Below are 17,348 nucleotides of genomic sequence, written 5' to 3' on the forward strand. Positions count from 1 at the left end.
CTTCGCCATACTCTGCCAACTTGCCCTGCATTGATATATCTGGATCCTTGCATCATTCCCTTGTCCATCATCCATCATGGTGCTCGAAGCTGGTTACCCCAACACGACCGGGTTCCGCAAGGTTGTCAAAGTCACCATACTCATCAAGAAGAAAGAAGGCATGTCCGACGAGGACTTCATAAACCACTACAATAACGTTCATGCCCAGAGGGCCGCCCCCGTCGTGCAGCGAGCAGGCGCAATTAGCTACAGCTTGGTAACCCCCCACCAGCGCCCTATTGCAGCCTGGACGTCTGAATGTGCCCCTGCAGACATACCATCTCCAAAGGGACCGCAAAATGATACAAGACATCATGCACAATAAGGCGAAGCTGGCAGACTACGATGCTATCTGCACCTTTGTCTTTCCAGACTATCTGTGCCTAGCTAAGTTCATGTACGACAAGGAGGGCGCGGCCTTGACCGGCGACCATGACAACTTCATGGATGACAGCCAGATGAAGATGATGGTTGGGGACGAGTACATGGTCATAGAAGATGGTCAGAAGGTGGGATGAGTGGTAAGATGGGAGCCAGTCACGCGGGGCATGGAAAAGGTTGGCACACTAATTCTAGAACAAGCTGTCTCGTGTGTACACCCGTCCGCCACTGTTTGGGTTGCTTCAATGTATTTTCAGGGATCTAAAGAAGATAGATGCTCTTCGCCTTGGGCTATGTGGAAATCTGTTGAAGCACTCCATGCAGTGGCAGACAGCTGTACACACGGACAGAGTACTTGATGACGGGAGTGTGCCACTTTTTTCGTGCCTAGCGTGCCAGTGTTACGTGCACGGAGTATAGCAGGGGCGTCTCTGGAGTACATATTTTTCATTCCTCTTAGCAACCATCTGGTACCTCGTTACCTATTGTATGACATCGGGGCTTCGCACATTCCGCCTGAAGTACTCTCTGCGTAAGCCACGTGATATGGTCTAAATACCTAGGTAAATGGTACTATTTCTGTCATGTGTCAGAAAGCACTGCTGATTATGATGTCAAATTCCCCACGCTGTTACCTCCCCAGTCGACGCTGATAGCACCTGTGTTGCCCTTTCATTTAGCCTTTTATACTCAAAAGGTACACGGAGTAGATGAGCCTTACTTTCGATCGTAAATCAAGGCCCTCAGGGCTTGTTGAGTTTCCATTCTGCGACCCTGACGAGAATGCCACCCCAGACAGCATTCGTGTATCCTTCATCGTCATCGTATCCGTTATTTCTGTTACCGCCTGGCGTCTTGCCTGTAGATGGACTAGAAGACAACGTCTCGACAGTAGGAGCCTTGTAATTGGACTGGCCGGATTTCTGGCCGTCGGCATCAGGGTTTGGAGCAGAGTTATTAGCGTCTTGAGGTGGAATATCCGTCGGAAGGGATCCAAGAGGAACGGGAAAACCATAACCGTAGGCGAATGACTGCGGGGGGACGTCTGGGTGTGCCATTTGCATTACCATCCCGGTTTGTTGCTGAGGGACGGTGGACCATGGCATATATGTATTGCCAGCTTGCATACTTGTAACTCCAGCATTGCCCCAAAGGGCATTGTTGTCGGCAGTTTTGTCCTTGGTATCATTCTCGACGGCTTCAAGAATGGTGTCCAGCTTGTTCTCATTTGATTGCTTGCCCTGTTTGCCCTGCTTGCCTTTCTTACCCTTCTTGCCCTCTCCCGTATTCGGTGCACCCTTTCCTTTGCCTTTCTGCTTCTTAGTCGGGTTCTCTTTTGCAGACTCCTTGCCTGTAACCAATCCAGGTGGGGACGGTATTCCCAGTCCGCCACTCATCCACACATCAGCGTCGGAAGGAGGGGGCGATATATCCGGTGAAATGACAAGACCATCGTCATCATCATCGAAAATACCACCCCAAGCATGTCCATCGTTGCCCTCCTTCTTAGCCCACGTTGACGATGCGGGCTTCGTCTTCGCTTGCTTCTTCTGATTTGCTTGTCCCTGCTGCTTCTTCCCCTTTTTGCTTTTGGTCTGGTTGCGTTGACCACTATCATCCCCATCAGGGTTCCCTTCATTCTCCGGCTCGGCATCCCAGTTACCCGAGCCAAGGTCATCGTCCTCCAGCTGCTCCTTCCTGGATTTGACTTTCGCGGATTTGGGTACGGGGCGAACTTTGTTAGCGAAAACGGGATACTCAGGTAGCTCGATGGCTTCATCAGTCATTCGATCACTGCCTGAGCTCCTACGAGATAAAGGCTGTTCCCGTATCGGCGCCCCACGTCCATCGACAACTACAGACGCATCGCGGTTGCTAGCCTTGATTACAAAGGTAGGCAAGCTCGGCGGTGTGATGGTACGTATGGAGCGGATGGTCTTTGGAATTCCTGGGGCCACCACTGCGGCGGCAAGCGATTCGATGTTCCTGATCGTGCTACGAATGTCTTGCAAGGCTGTCTTCTCAACTTCAGGATAGTGAACGCGGGAGACACTTCTGGGTCTCGTCCCTTTCGATTGCTCCTTGGTTACTTGGGGTGCGATAAGTTGGACTTGTGGGACTCGGAGGGCCGTGAGGCTGGATCGTACAAGAGGAGGAGCGGAGTATCGTCTTTGGGCGGTGGCTTGGGTAGCCTGTATCTTCTGGCCTTGCGCAATAATCTCTCCGCCATCATCGATATGGCTCAGAAGATCAGTCCCTGCCTCCGACCCCCGGCTCCTATTGGCAGCTTTCGGGATAGGCTTCAAGCGGTGGGGACGGTCGTTTAGTGGAGATAGAGGTCCGTCATCGATTGCGTGAACCCAATTGTCGACTTTGGATATCGGGCTCGGTTCGGCAGCGCTGCGGTCGTGCGCATTCCTGATCGCAACTTGGTGGAGTGACGCGGGACGCTGTCCGGGTCGAAGACGGCCGGTGAAGGCCGCGCCGTCGTCGATGCAGCTGTGTATGAAGCTCATGGTGCGTGCCGAAGGTAGATGGAGTCGCTCAATTGGAAGTTAGCAGCTCAGGATACAACAAATGCGCGAATTGACACAGGATAAGGTGAAAAAATGGCGAGAAGTGAGGAGTGCGAGGGCATCGTGAGATTGCGCTGTGTTGGCGCCTTCCCGATCCCACGGCATAACCGCCAGCATTGCCAGCAAAGAGCACCGACGCAATGTAGCTATCATACAGTGCCTTGCATAGATATCCGTACATTTCCTGCCACTGTCCATAGGAACCGAGGGCAGCAGGTAGAATATTCCAATCTGCGTACATCTTGTTGACGCTGTCTGGGGTAGCCTCGCAAGTTTACTAGTCGCCCAAAATGCCGGATTCCTCTCTTATTTGGAATGCTCAAAACACTATGAAGCTCCTCAAGCAGCGGTAAACGAGTGTACGGATTTCAATGACGAGGCATTGCAGGTGAAATTGTCTCTGCGTTTTTCTGACGTGCACGTAAATACACTCGTTCTTTAATAGCAAGAAATGGCCGCAGCGCAGGCTTACGGTGCTCGATCGCTTTTGTTATCGTTAAGTAAAATGATCCTCATCTTCAAGCGATTTCTCGGAAGACTCATGGAAGAAGAAAGTGAGAGGAGCATTATGCAGATTGCTTCACGTATTGCTCGCGGGTGGAAGATGAGAGAGCGGGTGATGGAGGAGATGTTTAGGAATAGAGGCCAGCATCTGACCATTTTAGAGAGGAGCCTACCAACTCAACAAGCACCATCTTTTTGAAAGTGCAGACCATGTCATTGTAGGCTTGTGAAGCTAGCCCATCTAAGTTTCCAAAGCTTCAGTCATAGCTAGGTATTGACGGTTGGAGGAGAACGCCCGACTCCCGCTAATATGCACCACCTATTAAACCCCATCCTTGACCTGATGCCACCCAAAGAGACCGCTTTGACATCGTTTCCTACGAGATGGTGTGTTCGCTCGAGGTATCGCCATTTTGTTCCATCTTAACGTCCTCTCCGCCAGCTAGTACCTTCGTCTCTGGCACCCCCTCCATTGGGCCTCCGCCTGGCGTCACTGCCACAATATTGCCTTGCTCGTCCACGAATTCGAAGTTATAGCGAGACAGTAGGTGCGGGATCGCTGACAGCTGTGGACCGTAACGAGCCGTGTTGTCGTATAGCTCGAACAGAGGGACAGCCAGAAGCTTCATGTTCTTAGGGACGCTCAGGACCTCTGCGCGACTGTTAGCAGCCACATAATATGTCTAGGGAAATCAAGAGGACGTACTGCTCCGTGGAAGTTGGATGAAGTATAGCTTCTTGCACTCCTTGGGCCTGGTAACATGTGCGGGGATGAATGGATACATGAAGGTCTCGAAGTTCGGTCTCCACCATTGAGCCAACGTATCCGCAATCTGCCACTCGTCATTGACGCTTCCGCCCGTGAACTGTGTGCCGACAGGTGCAAGCCGCTCGTTCAGCCGCGCCTTGAATCCCTCAATCTCGTCGTCGTCTGGGTGGAGGTAGTCGCCTGGCCTGATCAAGTCCATCGTTAGCGCACTGGTATGACTGTATCTACACCGCTAGATTCACAAAATGAGCGAGGGCGGCATACAACTTGAAGAAAGCGTTTGCGATCTGCAGCATGAGGATATGCGGATGGTTGTGCTCGTGGCAGACGAGGATACCTTCACAGGTTCTCCTCATTCCATGCTCGGTGTAGTGCTCCTCCAAACGCTTCAGTCGAGCAAGCACAGACGGGTCCTCCTCGGGTTGCCCCTCTTTTGTACCAAAGGTGTAGTTGCTGAGAGGATAGAGGCGGATTGTTTTCGGTTGGTTCGCATTGAATGCTTTGGGGAGGATGGGACTGTGGGATCTTAGCTGGTGGACATAGCTAGGACTTCATTCGACTCACGGGTAAGAGCTCTGGAGCGCGTTCTGGGTAATCGTAGACATATTGACAGTGGTGGGTGGTTTGCAGCTGAAGGCTGGAGCTTGTGGTGGAATTAACCTCGCGATCCAAACCGTCCGCCAAGCAATTCTCAGCCTCAGGGCGGACCGTCGTGGTCGCTCGACTCTCACTCGTCCATTAACAGAGCATGACTGCTCTATGATACAGGATGGTATTCGAGGAAAGGAGTCTTACAGGGAAGCTGGTGAGCATGTTATAGATGATCAGGTAAGTAGAATTTTCTCCACCTCACCTTCCATTTGTTCTGTGGGAAGAACGACGTTGTTCTATTCTATGCGAGTTAAACAAACAGCACACAACGCTGCCTGAAAAGCAACACTCCTATATAAGAAGCTTCGTCCTCACTTTTGATCTGCCTCGCGGTCAGCTCTCTGTTCACTTGCCTGGCTATCTACTCAACCCTTGACCGGAAATTGTATCGGTCTGGCTTGGCTTCTGCCTACTATATGACCATTCGTACGTCTATTACCAAGTTGAGTGCCACCTATACTGCCAGCATTATCGTCAGCCAACACGTCGACATACGAATGTATCGGCAAAGATGACAGCGCTGTTCTTGTTAGCATGCTACGATACATGCTGAACGAATTCAATTAAAGTACCTAGATGATACTTGATATAAGAAGCAAGACGGAATTCCGACTGCATATATTTGTCTGACAGTTCCGCATTCATGAATGTATTCCTTTCAGAAAAAAAACCCCTTTCATATATGGTCCTACAATACCCACATACCCTGCTCTATCTATATTGTTCTGACCACATTCATCTCGCATGTCTCTTTTCATCTCGCATGTCTCTTACTTTGATGCGGCCTTGTCTGTCAATATAGTTTTCACTGAGCCGATAAACCCTATCATTACTTATTGGGTGGCCTCTTTGGTGTGGTTGGTATTGATTGTCGTCACTACTGCCAGACAAGGTGGCGAAGAGGCACACATGAAGTACACTTTCACTCAGGGCATTATCGCCTGCAATGTCAGCTCTCCTTAAACATTCACACGTAAGTACGTCCTTTTATGTTTAAATGAAGTCACTGATACCGGCCTTACACTTTCACTTGGGAACTCCTCGACGATGCATACAAAAGGTACTCCATCTAGTCAGAATTCCCATTCTGTAGATTCCTACAACACAACACACCTCCACACACTCGTCCATCATCTCTAAGCCTACCTGCCAAAGTGGCTCGACGCCACGAAGCATTCTTCGTGAGACATCGTATGAAGCCGCTGAGTCCGTGGGCCTTCCGCTAGCTCCAACCCCTCATGGCTCAACTCTCCACTCAAACGATCTCTTCCATTTTCGACCTATCAGCAGTATTCAGGACTTCTTATGCTCGGCCCTTAATAACTCGATGGGCAGGATAGCTCGGATGGCATCGGCACGTTGTATCAGCATGTCAATCCTACTTTCTCCACATTTGTACCGAGTGTCCGACCCCGTTCGACGTCTCCAGGAGCTGGGTCGATCGATTTCGAACTTTCAATGCACGACGAGATCACTAGCATCCTTTCACATTTCCCCTGTTTTGCTCATGCTCATAGAGCGATCACCAAAGGTCGTAGAACAACGGCTCAGTAGAAGCACTAAACTATAGATATCGTGTTCACACACAGCGCTAGCGGTATACCAAACACAATGGTCTTCCATGTGTCGGAATGTTAACTTGATGTCATGCACTATTCCACTTTCTATTTCCTAGCTGCTATGTATTCGCTCTGTGTTGTCAGACTTTGATAGATGCGATCCGCAGCCACCTCTCTTTTGACCTCCGCCTCGTCTTGAGCAAGGCGGCGGCAACGCGCCCTAGATGTCTTGAAGTAAGTCAGTCTTCATTGCCTATTATCTTTACCAAGAGCTAGTAATTTCTCGAGTTGCCCAAACCCCGCCTAATCGCCTTCCCTGTGAGCACGAGATCATTTCACGATATTTTAAGCCATATTCGTGAAAGCGACCTTTCGATAATAACGACCAACAGCTCACCCTTCTTCCATTGTGAGCGCTGCAACACTGTGAACGATGTTACAACGTTCAGCGATTATTTTGGTATGTCTTCACAAAGCAAGTTGTGAAAGAACGAACGCTACCTAATACATTGTTTAGACTTAGATTAGCGTAATATAAAAAATGCAGCTTCCGACTTCGATTCCCGCATACAAATTTTAACGTTCTCACTCAACTGGATTGTAACCTTAAAACACTACCAAGTTCCGGCTTTCCAGTTTCAATCTTCCCACACACCTCAAGCGCAATCTCCAAGACACCACCGTCATGTCCAGGCACGTGCGATTCGATCTCGGAGATATGCTCCGCGGCGGTGGCCACCATGGCCACTCACACAAAAAACAAGCCCCCAAACACGTCAAAGAAGACTCTCACTTCACGTTCGTCAAAGCTTTGAGCAAGCAAGCCGGGGGTGACACCGGTGCCCTCAATGGCGGTATCTTCATCGTCAGGTCCAAGGGTTCAGGCGCCCTGTGCGTCGAGAAGCGCTTCACGAGAGAAGATGTCAAAGGACTGCACGCCAAACGCGAGGTCAATTATCTCCGCAAGCTTCGAGGCCATCCAAACATATCTCATCTCAAGGCCTACGAGCTAGACCCTGGTGAAGTCCCGCGCATGGTCATGACTTACTATGAGCTTGGAGCCCTCGACACTCTCATCGATCGCTACAAGCGAAAAGACCAGTTCCTGCCAGAAGGTTTCCTCTGGCGCGTGTTCCTCGATATTGCGAAGGCGCTCCGATTCTGTGTCTACGGGATCCGCCAGGAGGGCGACAAAGCTGATCCCGAATGGGACACGATTCTCCACCGTGATATCAAGCCTGGAAACATTTTCCTCACAAGCAGTGGCTCGCTCTACCCTAGAAGCGTGCTCGGTGACTTTGGCTGCGGCATTTCCGAGAGTGACATCACAACTGCTCTCGCGAGAGATGAGCGGGTGAGCCGTCAGGCCAGAGCCTTCGCCCCTCCTGAATCCCCCGATTACGATAGACGGAGCGATGTCTACCAGCTCGGACTGGTGATGCACTGCTTGTCTCGCCTTCTCAGGGTGCCGGATCATACGGTAAGGAGCGCTCCGATCAAGAGCATCCACGGCGAGCTGCTGGGTCAGGTGGTTGGGGCATGCTTGAGGCGAAACACGTCGGAGCGCGAATCTACGTTCTTCCTGCCAGGAGTGGTGGAAAAAAAAACCAAGGAATATCTTGAGAACCATGAGCCAAAGACACTCGCTACTTGGGCCTTCAACTAAGCTGAGTCGCTCCCTCACTCCCTCAGGTGATAGCTAGAGTTCGCTACTAAATGATCTGGTGTAGATTGTGGCAGCAACAACTTGTTCGCATTGAGCTCTCCTCTTTACTAACTAGATTTTTAACTACTGCATGCTTTCTAGTCAAACCTGTAGCTCACAGCATAACATAACATAATAAAGCCTTCTTTTCTTAGACCAACGTGACCCATTGATTATCTTGTAACCCTTAATTTATTTCGCGTTTGTTGCTAAATTGTCTCATACCATGAGTCTATGTCATTTAGGTCTATGAATCAAGACTGCTCATAGTAGAATACCGAGTAATGTCAATATATTCATATTACGTGTAAGCCAAAATCACTTTGGTGAAGCTAGGCTCCCCCATAAAGGCCGTCTAACCGTCTAATCAAAGCTGACTCCTAAGAGCACGCCCTTGTCCTCCCTTAGCCTCACTATTCCCCTGCCCATCCCCCTCCGCACCAGCTACACTTTGCCACCACGCCCGAAATACCTCAACCTGCCTCCTCTCCTCGTCGCACACTTCCGCCGGCGGTCCGCTACACTCCTCCCGCGCCTCGGTCTCCCCATGCTGCCCCTTCTTCATACCCCACAAAGGCTTTCCAAACCGCCACACACGCCACGCGCTATCCTCCGAGCTCAGTAGCTGCTCTTTACCCTTGTGCGACTTGACCGCAAAGTTGTGCAAGAGCACCACGTCGCCCACCTGTGCGGTTGGTATGGCGACGCGGTAAGGACGGAATATCTGGACCTGAATGGCATTCGGGTGGATAGAGGCGTCAGTGATGTGGAAAACAGTGCTGAAGTCTCTTGGACCTTTCTTCGCGCGTTCAGCCGGTGACGCGTCTCGCGTGACGATTGCGAGGACATCGAGAGAGGCATCCAGGGATTGCGAGGGGATGTTGAGGTATGTGCTGAGTTTAGAAAGAGGCGTGTAGTAGGAAAGACTGGTGCGGAAGCCTTGACTTGGAGCTTCCACGGCTTGGCGAGGCTGGATCTTCTCGGTTGCTGTGGGTACGAGGTGTGCAGTCTCTTGCTCCAACGCCACACTTCCACCACCGTCTTCTTCTTGACTGCTCGTTGACGTGGAAGGTGAAGATTGCCTTGCAGCTAGGCTAGAACGGGGAGCAAACCACTCGCTCAAGACCGCAGGAACAGGTATGCCGCCGACACTGACGCGCGATGGGACCTTGGCTTTTCTATTCCGAGGTTGGGAAGACTTGCCTCCCAAAGCTGTCAGAGAAGTCCGGAGTTGTACTGATTTACCATCTCTAGCATCCAAAGAAGTCCGGGGTCCCTTGCTAGGAGCTGAGTAGTTGGAACCATTTATCATCTCGTCCACCTGCAGGAATTCCGACTTGACTAGGGGGTTGTTCCATATAGTGTCGCGATTGTGTTTATTCTGTCTACGTGTATCAACAAGCCTCTGACTCGCAACGGAGTGCTCGGCGGTCATCTCATCCACCTGTCTGACTTCCGAGGTAGCTAGAGTGTCGTGTACAGTGTTACGACTGTGCCCAGGGGTACCCGCAGATTTCTGTCCATAAGCCGGAATAGGCTTCTTTTTTGTCGCCGAGGGCCGCGAAATGGAGTCCGAAGGCATTTCAGTTCGCTCTGGGGAAGCAGACGAGAACGCGGCAGATGTCTTTTGAGTCAGTTGCGGGGAGAGCGGCAATGTTTCGGGCAGAGTCTCTGAGATGTGAGTACCCAAAGTAGGTTGTGAATCTTGGAACCGCTGTTCGTTCGTGTTTTGCTGCAGTGTCTCATCGATGTGAGTGCCTAGAGAAAACGATTGCGAAGCCACTGGGTGTTGGCTTGCATCTGGAGTCATCGGAAGGTTGCTATTAGCCATAGAGTAGTTGTGCATAGTGACATCTTGTAGGTCTGCTTCAGGTTGAGTTGCAGGCGGACTGGACCTGTCGAGTGGAAGACGCGGATAACTGACTTGACCTGCAGCGGCTTCATTATCCCATGGGGCTTCTGGTGGTGAGGAGGCTATGACTGGGCTGGGTGAGCGTTGTGTCTCAATGCCACGGGATTCTTGCTGGGTGATTGAAGAATATGACGGACGACGCGGCATTTGAGTCTCATAGACTTCTTCACCTAGCGACAACATGTCTTGATGGCTTTGCTTTGGCTCCGAGACATGCGGATACTCAGGCTCGTCCAAATCATACCGATAATCATAGTTTTCCATGGTCACGGTCTGCGTGTCATCTGAGAAGGGGACAGTGGATATTGATGCCTCAGAATGCAAGTTCTCATCGAACGAATCTTTGATGACAGCCCCATCAGGGAATTTAGACGCCGAAGCTCTTTTCTTTGAATCTGTGTCTACGTCGTCCATTGGAAAATCTAGAGGCTCAAAGAGGCTTTCATCAACTTTGACGGACGATGAGCGGGATATCAAAGGCAAGGGAGAACGCTCTCTGTTGAGCGCAGCGTCAACTTTTGCTGTCTTAGTACTTTCTCTCTTGCTCTTGATCGGCGACGTAGCTCGACGCCTGGAACGCAAATTTCTTCGAGGTGGATCCAGTTTAGCAGGCGAGGCGTTCTTCTTGGATCTTGTATTCATGGCGGGCGCGCTTAGAGCCAGGTTAGGGTCTTCATCGTTTTGCTCTGAACTGGGTTTCGGTAGCCGCAGCTTAACAATCAAAGATTTTGGCGCACTAATGGAAAGTTCGGTCTGACTATCATTAACTTCGTCGCCAAGAGGTTGAGGAGCATTGTCAAGACCGTCGTACTCGCTCCTTGAGGCGTTTATGACCGTTGAGAGGGTAGCCTTCTGCTCATCTTCGTCGTCGTCTTCGTCACTTTCTTCGCCACCAAGATCCACGATTACAGTTGGCCTAGACGATGGCGGGGCTCTAACCTCAGCTAACCCGGGAGAAAATCTTTCCTTGTGCTCAGCTCCTACATACTGCGATGTCGGGGGCATCGTGGAGGAGTAACCGTCTGGTGTGTCATGTAAGGGATGGTAAGAAGCAGAAGTCTCCACTCCAGGTGCTACAGGTAGACCCTGTGTAGCATCAACCTCATCGTCCTCAGCTTGAGCTAGAATAGCAGGGGGGCTGGATTGTTGCGTGTCTTTGTCCAACCCTTTTGGTTGGCTCAGGAGCTCATAGAAGTTAGGGAGCTCTTCATCATCGCTATCACTTCCATTATCTGATGTCTTTGCCTGAGAATCTTCCATCATCACCACATCTCTTTGGACTTGTTCGTGATGACTGGATGGGCTGGGTGGGTATGGCTCCTCGTTGGCATGAGGAGAGCTAAGCGGGTGTCCATGATCTGCACTCTTTTGAACAGTATCTTCCCAGTTTGCTTTTTGGCCCTCATGAGCGTCAGACTGAGCCCAGTAATTATCATGTTCTTGAGGCAAGTCTTGTTGCATCTCCTGAATTTCTTCTCGTTGCTCGTCCTCCCTTTCCACAGACTTCGCCTCTTCTTCGTCGGACGAAATGTCGATGAATACGGAGAGCCTCTTCTGCTCTTGTTGATGATCTGGGGAAGCCTCTCGTGATGGACTGCTCTCGGGAATGGCCTGTTCAACTTCGACGAGCGGCGAGTGCTTTGCTTGGACCTGATCAGAGATAGCTACGCCCGCGGCCGTGTCGTGATCGTCGCCTTGAGGGCCCTCACGCCTTTCATCTGACTTGGGAACGCTGTTCTCGGGATCAGAATGATCAATAGCATCAATAGCATCGACGCCTATATCATTATCGTGTGTGTCGTCCAGACGACCTTCATCCCTTTCATCGGATTTGGAGACGCTATTCTGTTCTTCGGAGTGATCAATAACTTTGATGCCGACGTCGTTATCAGAGGGTTCATCCGGAAGATCATCTTCATTCCCATCGACATGAAGAAGCTGGTCTGCCTCCTCGTCCGGATTAATGCTTTTAATATCTATGTCATTGTCGCGGTTTTCGCTTGGAGTCTTCTCATCAGCCTCTTCAACCTGCGCGAGTGATTCTGCTACCTCGGTCGGATCAACGACTTCCAGACCTGCATCAATGCTGTGAGCGTCATCCATACGGTCCTCTCCAGGCTCGTCGGTCTGCGGGAGTCGGTCTGCCTCCTCGAAATTATCAACAGTATCTTCAACTGGATCAATGGCGTGGCTGACTTCTTCCTCCTTAGACAAAATAGTCGCAAGCTCCTCCGGTGGGACTTTCTCACGCGAGGAGGCCGAACCGTCAAACCCAAACGAAAACCGAAGGTCGCTATAATTAGAAGCATGTGTATTGTGTACTGCCAAATGATAGAAGTCGCTCGGGTCAGCTGCGTCCTGATCGGGGTCTGGGGTAGGCTCTTTGGGTTGATCTTCTGCAGTTGCCTCATCTTCAGCGGAAAAGCCTGCTTGCTGGTGATCAAGATAGGACGCAAAGCTTGCGTCACGTTCCCCTGGGAAAGGAGACGGCATCGGGAGAGTAGACGGTGTCAACGGCTTGAGTACCGGAGTCGTAGGTGCATCTCCGACAGGCGTCTGGAGTTGCGATGTGGTAGTGGACGCGAAGTTCGTGCGAAGAAACGGCAGATCTGGCGGAGGCATCATCACCTCTACACTCCTGTTAGGCTCAATTGGTTCTTCCCGGGTTCCCGAGCGGTCTCGACGCCTCGAAACCTGATCACGCTCCGGCTCTTCATGCTCGCTCACTTCTTCGTCTGAGTCTTCCTCGAGAACAATCGGTTCCTCTTGTGTTCCTGACCGCTCCCTGTTATGGATTTCCTGATGAGGCTGTTCTTCATCATCCGAAACAGCTTCGTCCGCAACGGCTTCGTCCGAACTGACTTCATCCGAACTGGCCTCGTCCGAACTAGCTTCCTCCGTAGAGCTCAAAACCACAATTTCTGGCGGTTCAGTAGGATAGTGGTCCTGCCGTTCTTCTTCCTCTTCAAAATAGTCCTCCTCGTCAACTTGATCGAGCATATTTTGCTCTTCGTCCGACTCGGAGGAGGCTACCTCAGTGTCGCTCCAGTAAGTCTCGCCTTCCACGGGAACCTCGTGCTGGTCATCATTATGAAAGTCCTCCAGTTCTTCGACTTCCAATTCAGCGGCTTGTAAGCCCTGTGAATCAACTTCCTGGACAAAATCGGCTTCATCCTCAGTGTTTGGCTCTGTGTCACCTTCATATACCACCTCTCGTTGAAACGTATGAGGCTCTGGCTGGTCATAGAGATCGTCGTTATCCAGTTCCTGGACGTTAAACCTGTCGTCAGTGGCAATGAAATCGTAATCGTCACCAAGGTCCTCCTGTGCGAACGTTGCACCACTTTCGAAGCTCTGGAAATGGTGTACAGTTTCTTCTGCGACGTCTTCATCATCGCTGAGATCCTCCCGTACCGACAATTCCTCACTTTCGTGAATATGGGATGATCGTGCTACTTTTTCTACCTCATCAAAAATCACGTCAGGGTGTGCAGCCTGCTGAGACTCGTATGAGACGTCTTCGATGGGTGATGGCTGTTCCAGAGGTAGGGTGACAACTGTTACAACATCTTTTCCTTTGGAGGGAGAAACCGGAGTATGCGGGAAACGCGAGGGCGTCACAGCTGCGGCTTCTTCAGCTGACTCGGAATCCTCTTCTTCCGCAGATGTAACTTCTTCCTTCTCGGGAGAGGGCGTCCTCGCAGAGTATGTCCACACGCCGCTCCAATCTCTGTATGACTTCCTCTTCCTTCTCTTTTGGCGGTGTCCTGTAATGCTCCCATCTTCAGCAGTATCCTGGGTGTTCAGCTCAGATCTAAATAGAGATCCTTCGGATATACGTGTGCGCTTAAGAAATGCAGGCGAGGACCACTGGTCTGGAGATATTCGAGAGCCAAGGTGCTGAGTGCTGACCCGCTCGATGGCAGGCGTGATCATGGAAGTAGCATGCCGTACTTCTACATCTTCGTCCTCGGGCGATGGTTCTGGGGACGGGTCCCGGTCGTCAAGATCGATGCTTGATAACTCTTTGCCCTCTCGGGTAATCTATCCCTCAGGATCAGCCATTGGCTCCTTCGTTGGAAGGCTTCATATCAACACACCTCAAGCACAACCCTCCGGCCATAACCCAGCTCCCAGTCTACGCTCTTCCCAGGCGTCTGGATGCCTCCATCATCTTCAATAAACCGAGCACCAAGTAGTCCCAGCGTGACTTCATCCCCAATCCCAATCCCGGACTGCGCAATAGTTGTCGCACTGGGTCCCGAGAAGCGCACTCTGACCTGCCCTTGCCGGTGGCGAAGACGGAAGTCAGGGTCCGCCAGAAGCAGTGCACATTGCTTTGTGGACGAAGAGTAGGGCCACAGAAGTGTGACTACGGCGTGAATGACCTTGGTCTCGGGGGAGGGAAGGGTGGGTGCCACCTCTGCTATAGCAATTCGCTCCATTGCTCGTCGTGCCGGTATTGTCCTCTGAGCAGCGGCAATTTCATACTCGGAGAGACCGACGAATGGAACCGTTTGTGCGTGCGTTTGCTGTGCGTCGAATTCACTGGGGTTGAAAGAAAGGTAGTCAACGCGGCGGGCAAGTGAGGTCGAAGCTCGGACCGCCGTCCACGCGAGTCAGCTGATCACGCATGATGGTCATGAATCTTATCGACACCATGACTGCAGCAGTGCTCGAGGTTCGTTCACTCATCACGAATAATTCTTTTAAGAATTGAAACTCCTGATGAACCATAGCGACGTTCCTCCAAGAACACATGGGGTGATGATATTTGTGTTTGCTTGGAGCTCAAAGGCGATGATATTGGCTTGTATGAGAGCGAATCTAAGTTTTATCTCTTTTCCCCGGCAACCTCGACCTCGACTTTAAACGGTTTTGATCCTTGAACACGGTCCGCGTACGGTAACAGCGCTTAATGTCCCCTTTTCAAGGCCGCTCAAACCTCCTTCTCTGGAACAACAGCAACGTTCCCCTCCTTTCCGGAATCGGTGTCGGTCGCAGTACTCTCCGCCACAAAGTCATGTTCAAGCTGCTTCGCGGCAGGCGTTTCATGCAGCCTAGCCGACATGAAGATAAGATCGATACCCTCAAGGGTGAGGCCGCGAGTCTCAGGACAGCAGAAGTAGACTGTTGAGTTTATTAGAAACCATGTACGAATGTAGGCATTCGCGACTTACCATATGGTGCAGCGATAGCATTGAAAACAAGGAACCAGATCCAAGTCTTCCATCCAACGTTAGGATCAGCGATTGCGATAGCTAGCACATTTGTCAGCAGAGGAACTCGAAAGTCGGCGGTGATAGGTAACTAACGTCCAGCATAGACCGTAACAAATGCCATCAACCATTGACTGGAGACACTGAGAGCGAAACCGACATGGCGGTAACGGAGTGGCATGATTTCAGAAGCATACACGTACTAGAAGCGGAGCGGATCAGTATACCTTGCAAGTGTTACGGGTCTAGAAGTGATCTTACTGTGACTGGACACCAGGTCGGTCCAAATATTGCAATCCAGCAGAAGAGCATCGCCGCTGCGGCTGCACCGGTCGCATGGCCAGGGCTAGATAGCAAACCAGTAAAAGCAGCAAGGAAGACTGTCTGTCCAATTGCGCCAAAAATGAGCCAAGTGCGTCTTTTGAACTTCTCCATATAGACTACGCCCACGAAGTTTGTGATAGCCAGAACCGACGTTGCTGCACCGGCCAGGCCGGAAGCAGTGAGAGGTGCCAGACCTATGTATACTTGGAATATGGTAGTCCTGCGAGCGACGTGTTAGATGGCTCTGTGCAAGTGATAAATGACATGGTATCTATACGTACGTGTAGTAGAAGATCATGTCAATGCCCATGAGATACGCCACACCTATGAGGATCATACCAGTGCGTATCCGTCGCGCGGCTTGGATGTCGGAGGTATCATAGAAGAAATCCTTGATACGGAGGCCTGCAGTCGTAGTGCGCTCGAGTTCTAGAGAAGCTAAAATGTCCTGCTTTGCGAGAGCAACCTCGGAATCACTGATGGACTTTTCGTAAAGACGTTCCAGGACAGCATCTCCATCAGCATCGCGGTCCCGTGCGTAGAGGTATCGTGGAGTGTCTTTCAGACGGGTCAGTATCTGAATGCAATGTGGTAATCGGTGTCTGCTCACCTGGGCTTCGTAGCAGGAATCCGATGGTCAACAATGCCCACACAATCTGGAACGCAACTGGGAATCTCCAGACGGCTTGAGTATTATGAGCGAACACCATCCCGAAGTCACTGGTCGCCTAGTCAGTCCTGAGATTTTCGCGGAGCAAACGACCAGGACATACACCCAGTAGGCAAAGGCAGTTCCCAGACTTGCGCAAGCTAGTATGGCGTTAACACCTTGACCACGCTTGCTAGTGATGATTGCCATTTCAGCGACAAAGATGGGCACCATTGAGGTACAGAAGCCATTGCCGATGCCCTGTATTCTGTTAGGTACAGTCCGACGACTTAAATGGATAACACACAATCAAGACTCGTCCAGCAATCAACTGGCCGTAGCTATAGCTACTAGCAGAGATGATAGTTCCAACTATCTGGACTGAGCTTCCCAAGATGATCCATGTCCTTCGGCCCAAGAAGAGGCCAGACAACGACACAATGATACATCCCAACCACGACGCCAAGAGAAACACTGAAGTTATCATGGATATCGTGGTGGTGTTTGGCATCTACAAGTAACCGTTAGCGTGTAGATCGTGTATGGCATTGCTAGTCACGTACTCCCATGGCCGTCTGGAACTCGGGGGTCAGTAGAATGCCCCCCAGAACACCTGCATCCCACCCGAAGGTGATGAATGATAGCCCTCCTGCAAGCAGGGCATTATTGTAAATCTTCTTCCCTTGAAGAACCATGTTGGCATGCGTGGGAGGAGTTTGGAACTGCAAAGAGCAAATGAAAGATACAGAATTAAACGGGCGGGAAGCACCTCTGGCTAGCTACACGCGAAGAGGCTCCGGAAGGGTGACCGTATACATAAGGCACATGCGTATCACAGATAGCTTGCTGATAATTCGAGACATGGGACGGCTCCGAGGCATGTAACCGAGCTGGATTGAGTCAGGATCTTCTCCAAGCCTTCTCAAAAGCTCAGGACAACTCCAACTGGCAATGGCGTCTTGAAGAACTGGTGCATGCAGGGTGGCGGTCGGCGAGCACGCAGTAGATCTTTCCGTAGACGAAAAAACGGGGCTGGAAGTTGACAAAATGAAAGCTCCGA

General features: G+C 51.0%; 6 protein-coding genes across 6 annotated transcripts; 2 read left to right on the forward strand and 4 right to left on the reverse strand.

Annotated features, from left to right (window-relative positions):
• Positions 1–76: 76 nt before the first annotated feature.
• On the forward strand, positions 77–557 carry BDZ99DRAFT_375467 (uncharacterized protein; the record flags this gene model as incomplete). The annotated part of the gene is made up of 2 exons (XM_033714976.1): positions 77–256; positions 312–557. 2 exons carry the CDS (start codon positions 77–79, stop codon positions 555–557), a joined length of 426 nt encoding a protein of 141 aa, XP_033583284.1.
• A 606-nt stretch (positions 558–1,163) lies between these two features.
• BDZ99DRAFT_471558 (uncharacterized protein) lies at positions 1,164–2,936 on the reverse strand (the record flags this gene model as incomplete). Its single annotated transcript, XM_033721733.1, has 1 exon — positions 1,164–2,936. One exon carries the CDS (start codon positions 2,934–2,936, stop codon positions 1,164–1,166), a length of 1,773 nt encoding a protein of 590 aa, XP_033583285.1.
• Positions 2,937–3,424: 488 nt separating this feature from the next.
• On the reverse strand, positions 3,425–4,900 carry BDZ99DRAFT_407020 (cleavage and polyadenylation specificity factor, 25 kDa subunit). The gene is made up of 4 exons (XM_033716463.1): positions 4,834–4,900; positions 4,534–4,785; positions 4,207–4,454; positions 3,425–4,152 (listed from the first exon to the last, which is right to left on the reverse strand). The coding sequence occupies exons 1-4, from the start codon at positions 4,872–4,874 to the stop codon at positions 3,878–3,880; spliced, it is 816 nt and encodes a 271-aa protein (XP_033583286.1). The 5' UTR covers positions 4,875–4,900; the 3' UTR covers positions 3,425–3,877.
• Positions 4,901–7,043: 2,143 nt separating this feature from the next.
• On the forward strand, positions 7,044–8,325 carry BDZ99DRAFT_458197 (kinase-like protein). The gene has a single exon (XM_033718861.1). The coding sequence runs from the start codon at positions 7,165–7,167 to the stop codon at positions 8,143–8,145; it is 981 nt and encodes a 326-aa protein (XP_033583287.1). The 5' UTR covers positions 7,044–7,164; the 3' UTR covers positions 8,146–8,325.
• BDZ99DRAFT_494165 (uncharacterized protein) lies at positions 8,326–14,541 on the reverse strand (the record flags this gene model as incomplete). Its single annotated transcript, XM_033723293.1, has 2 exons — positions 8,326–14,140; positions 14,197–14,541. The coding sequence occupies 2 exons, from the start codon at positions 14,539–14,541 to the stop codon at positions 8,552–8,554; spliced, it is 5,934 nt and encodes a 1,977-aa protein (XP_033583288.1). The 3' UTR covers positions 8,326–8,551.
• A 321-nt stretch (positions 14,542–14,862) lies between these two features.
• On the reverse strand, positions 14,863–17,258 carry BDZ99DRAFT_433472 (sugar transporter-like protein). Its single transcript, XM_033717399.1, has 9 exons — positions 16,852–17,258; positions 16,596–16,799; positions 16,413–16,549; positions 16,250–16,359; positions 15,921–16,197; positions 15,577–15,859; positions 15,412–15,517; positions 15,277–15,357; positions 14,863–15,226 (listed from the first exon to the last, which is right to left on the reverse strand). Exons 1-9 carry the CDS (start codon positions 16,981–16,983, stop codon positions 15,036–15,038), a joined length of 1,521 nt encoding a protein of 506 aa, XP_033583289.1. The 5' UTR covers positions 16,984–17,258; the 3' UTR covers positions 14,863–15,035.
• Positions 17,259–17,348: the final 90 nt, after the last annotated feature.

This window comes from Mytilinidion resinicola (assembly GCF_010093595.1).
Source record: "Mytilinidion resinicola strain CBS 304.34 unplaced genomic scaffold BDZ99scaffold_2, whole genome shotgun sequence".
Lineage (NCBI taxonomy): Eukaryota > Fungi > Ascomycota > Dothideomycetes > Mytilinidiales > Mytilinidiaceae > Mytilinidion > Mytilinidion resinicola.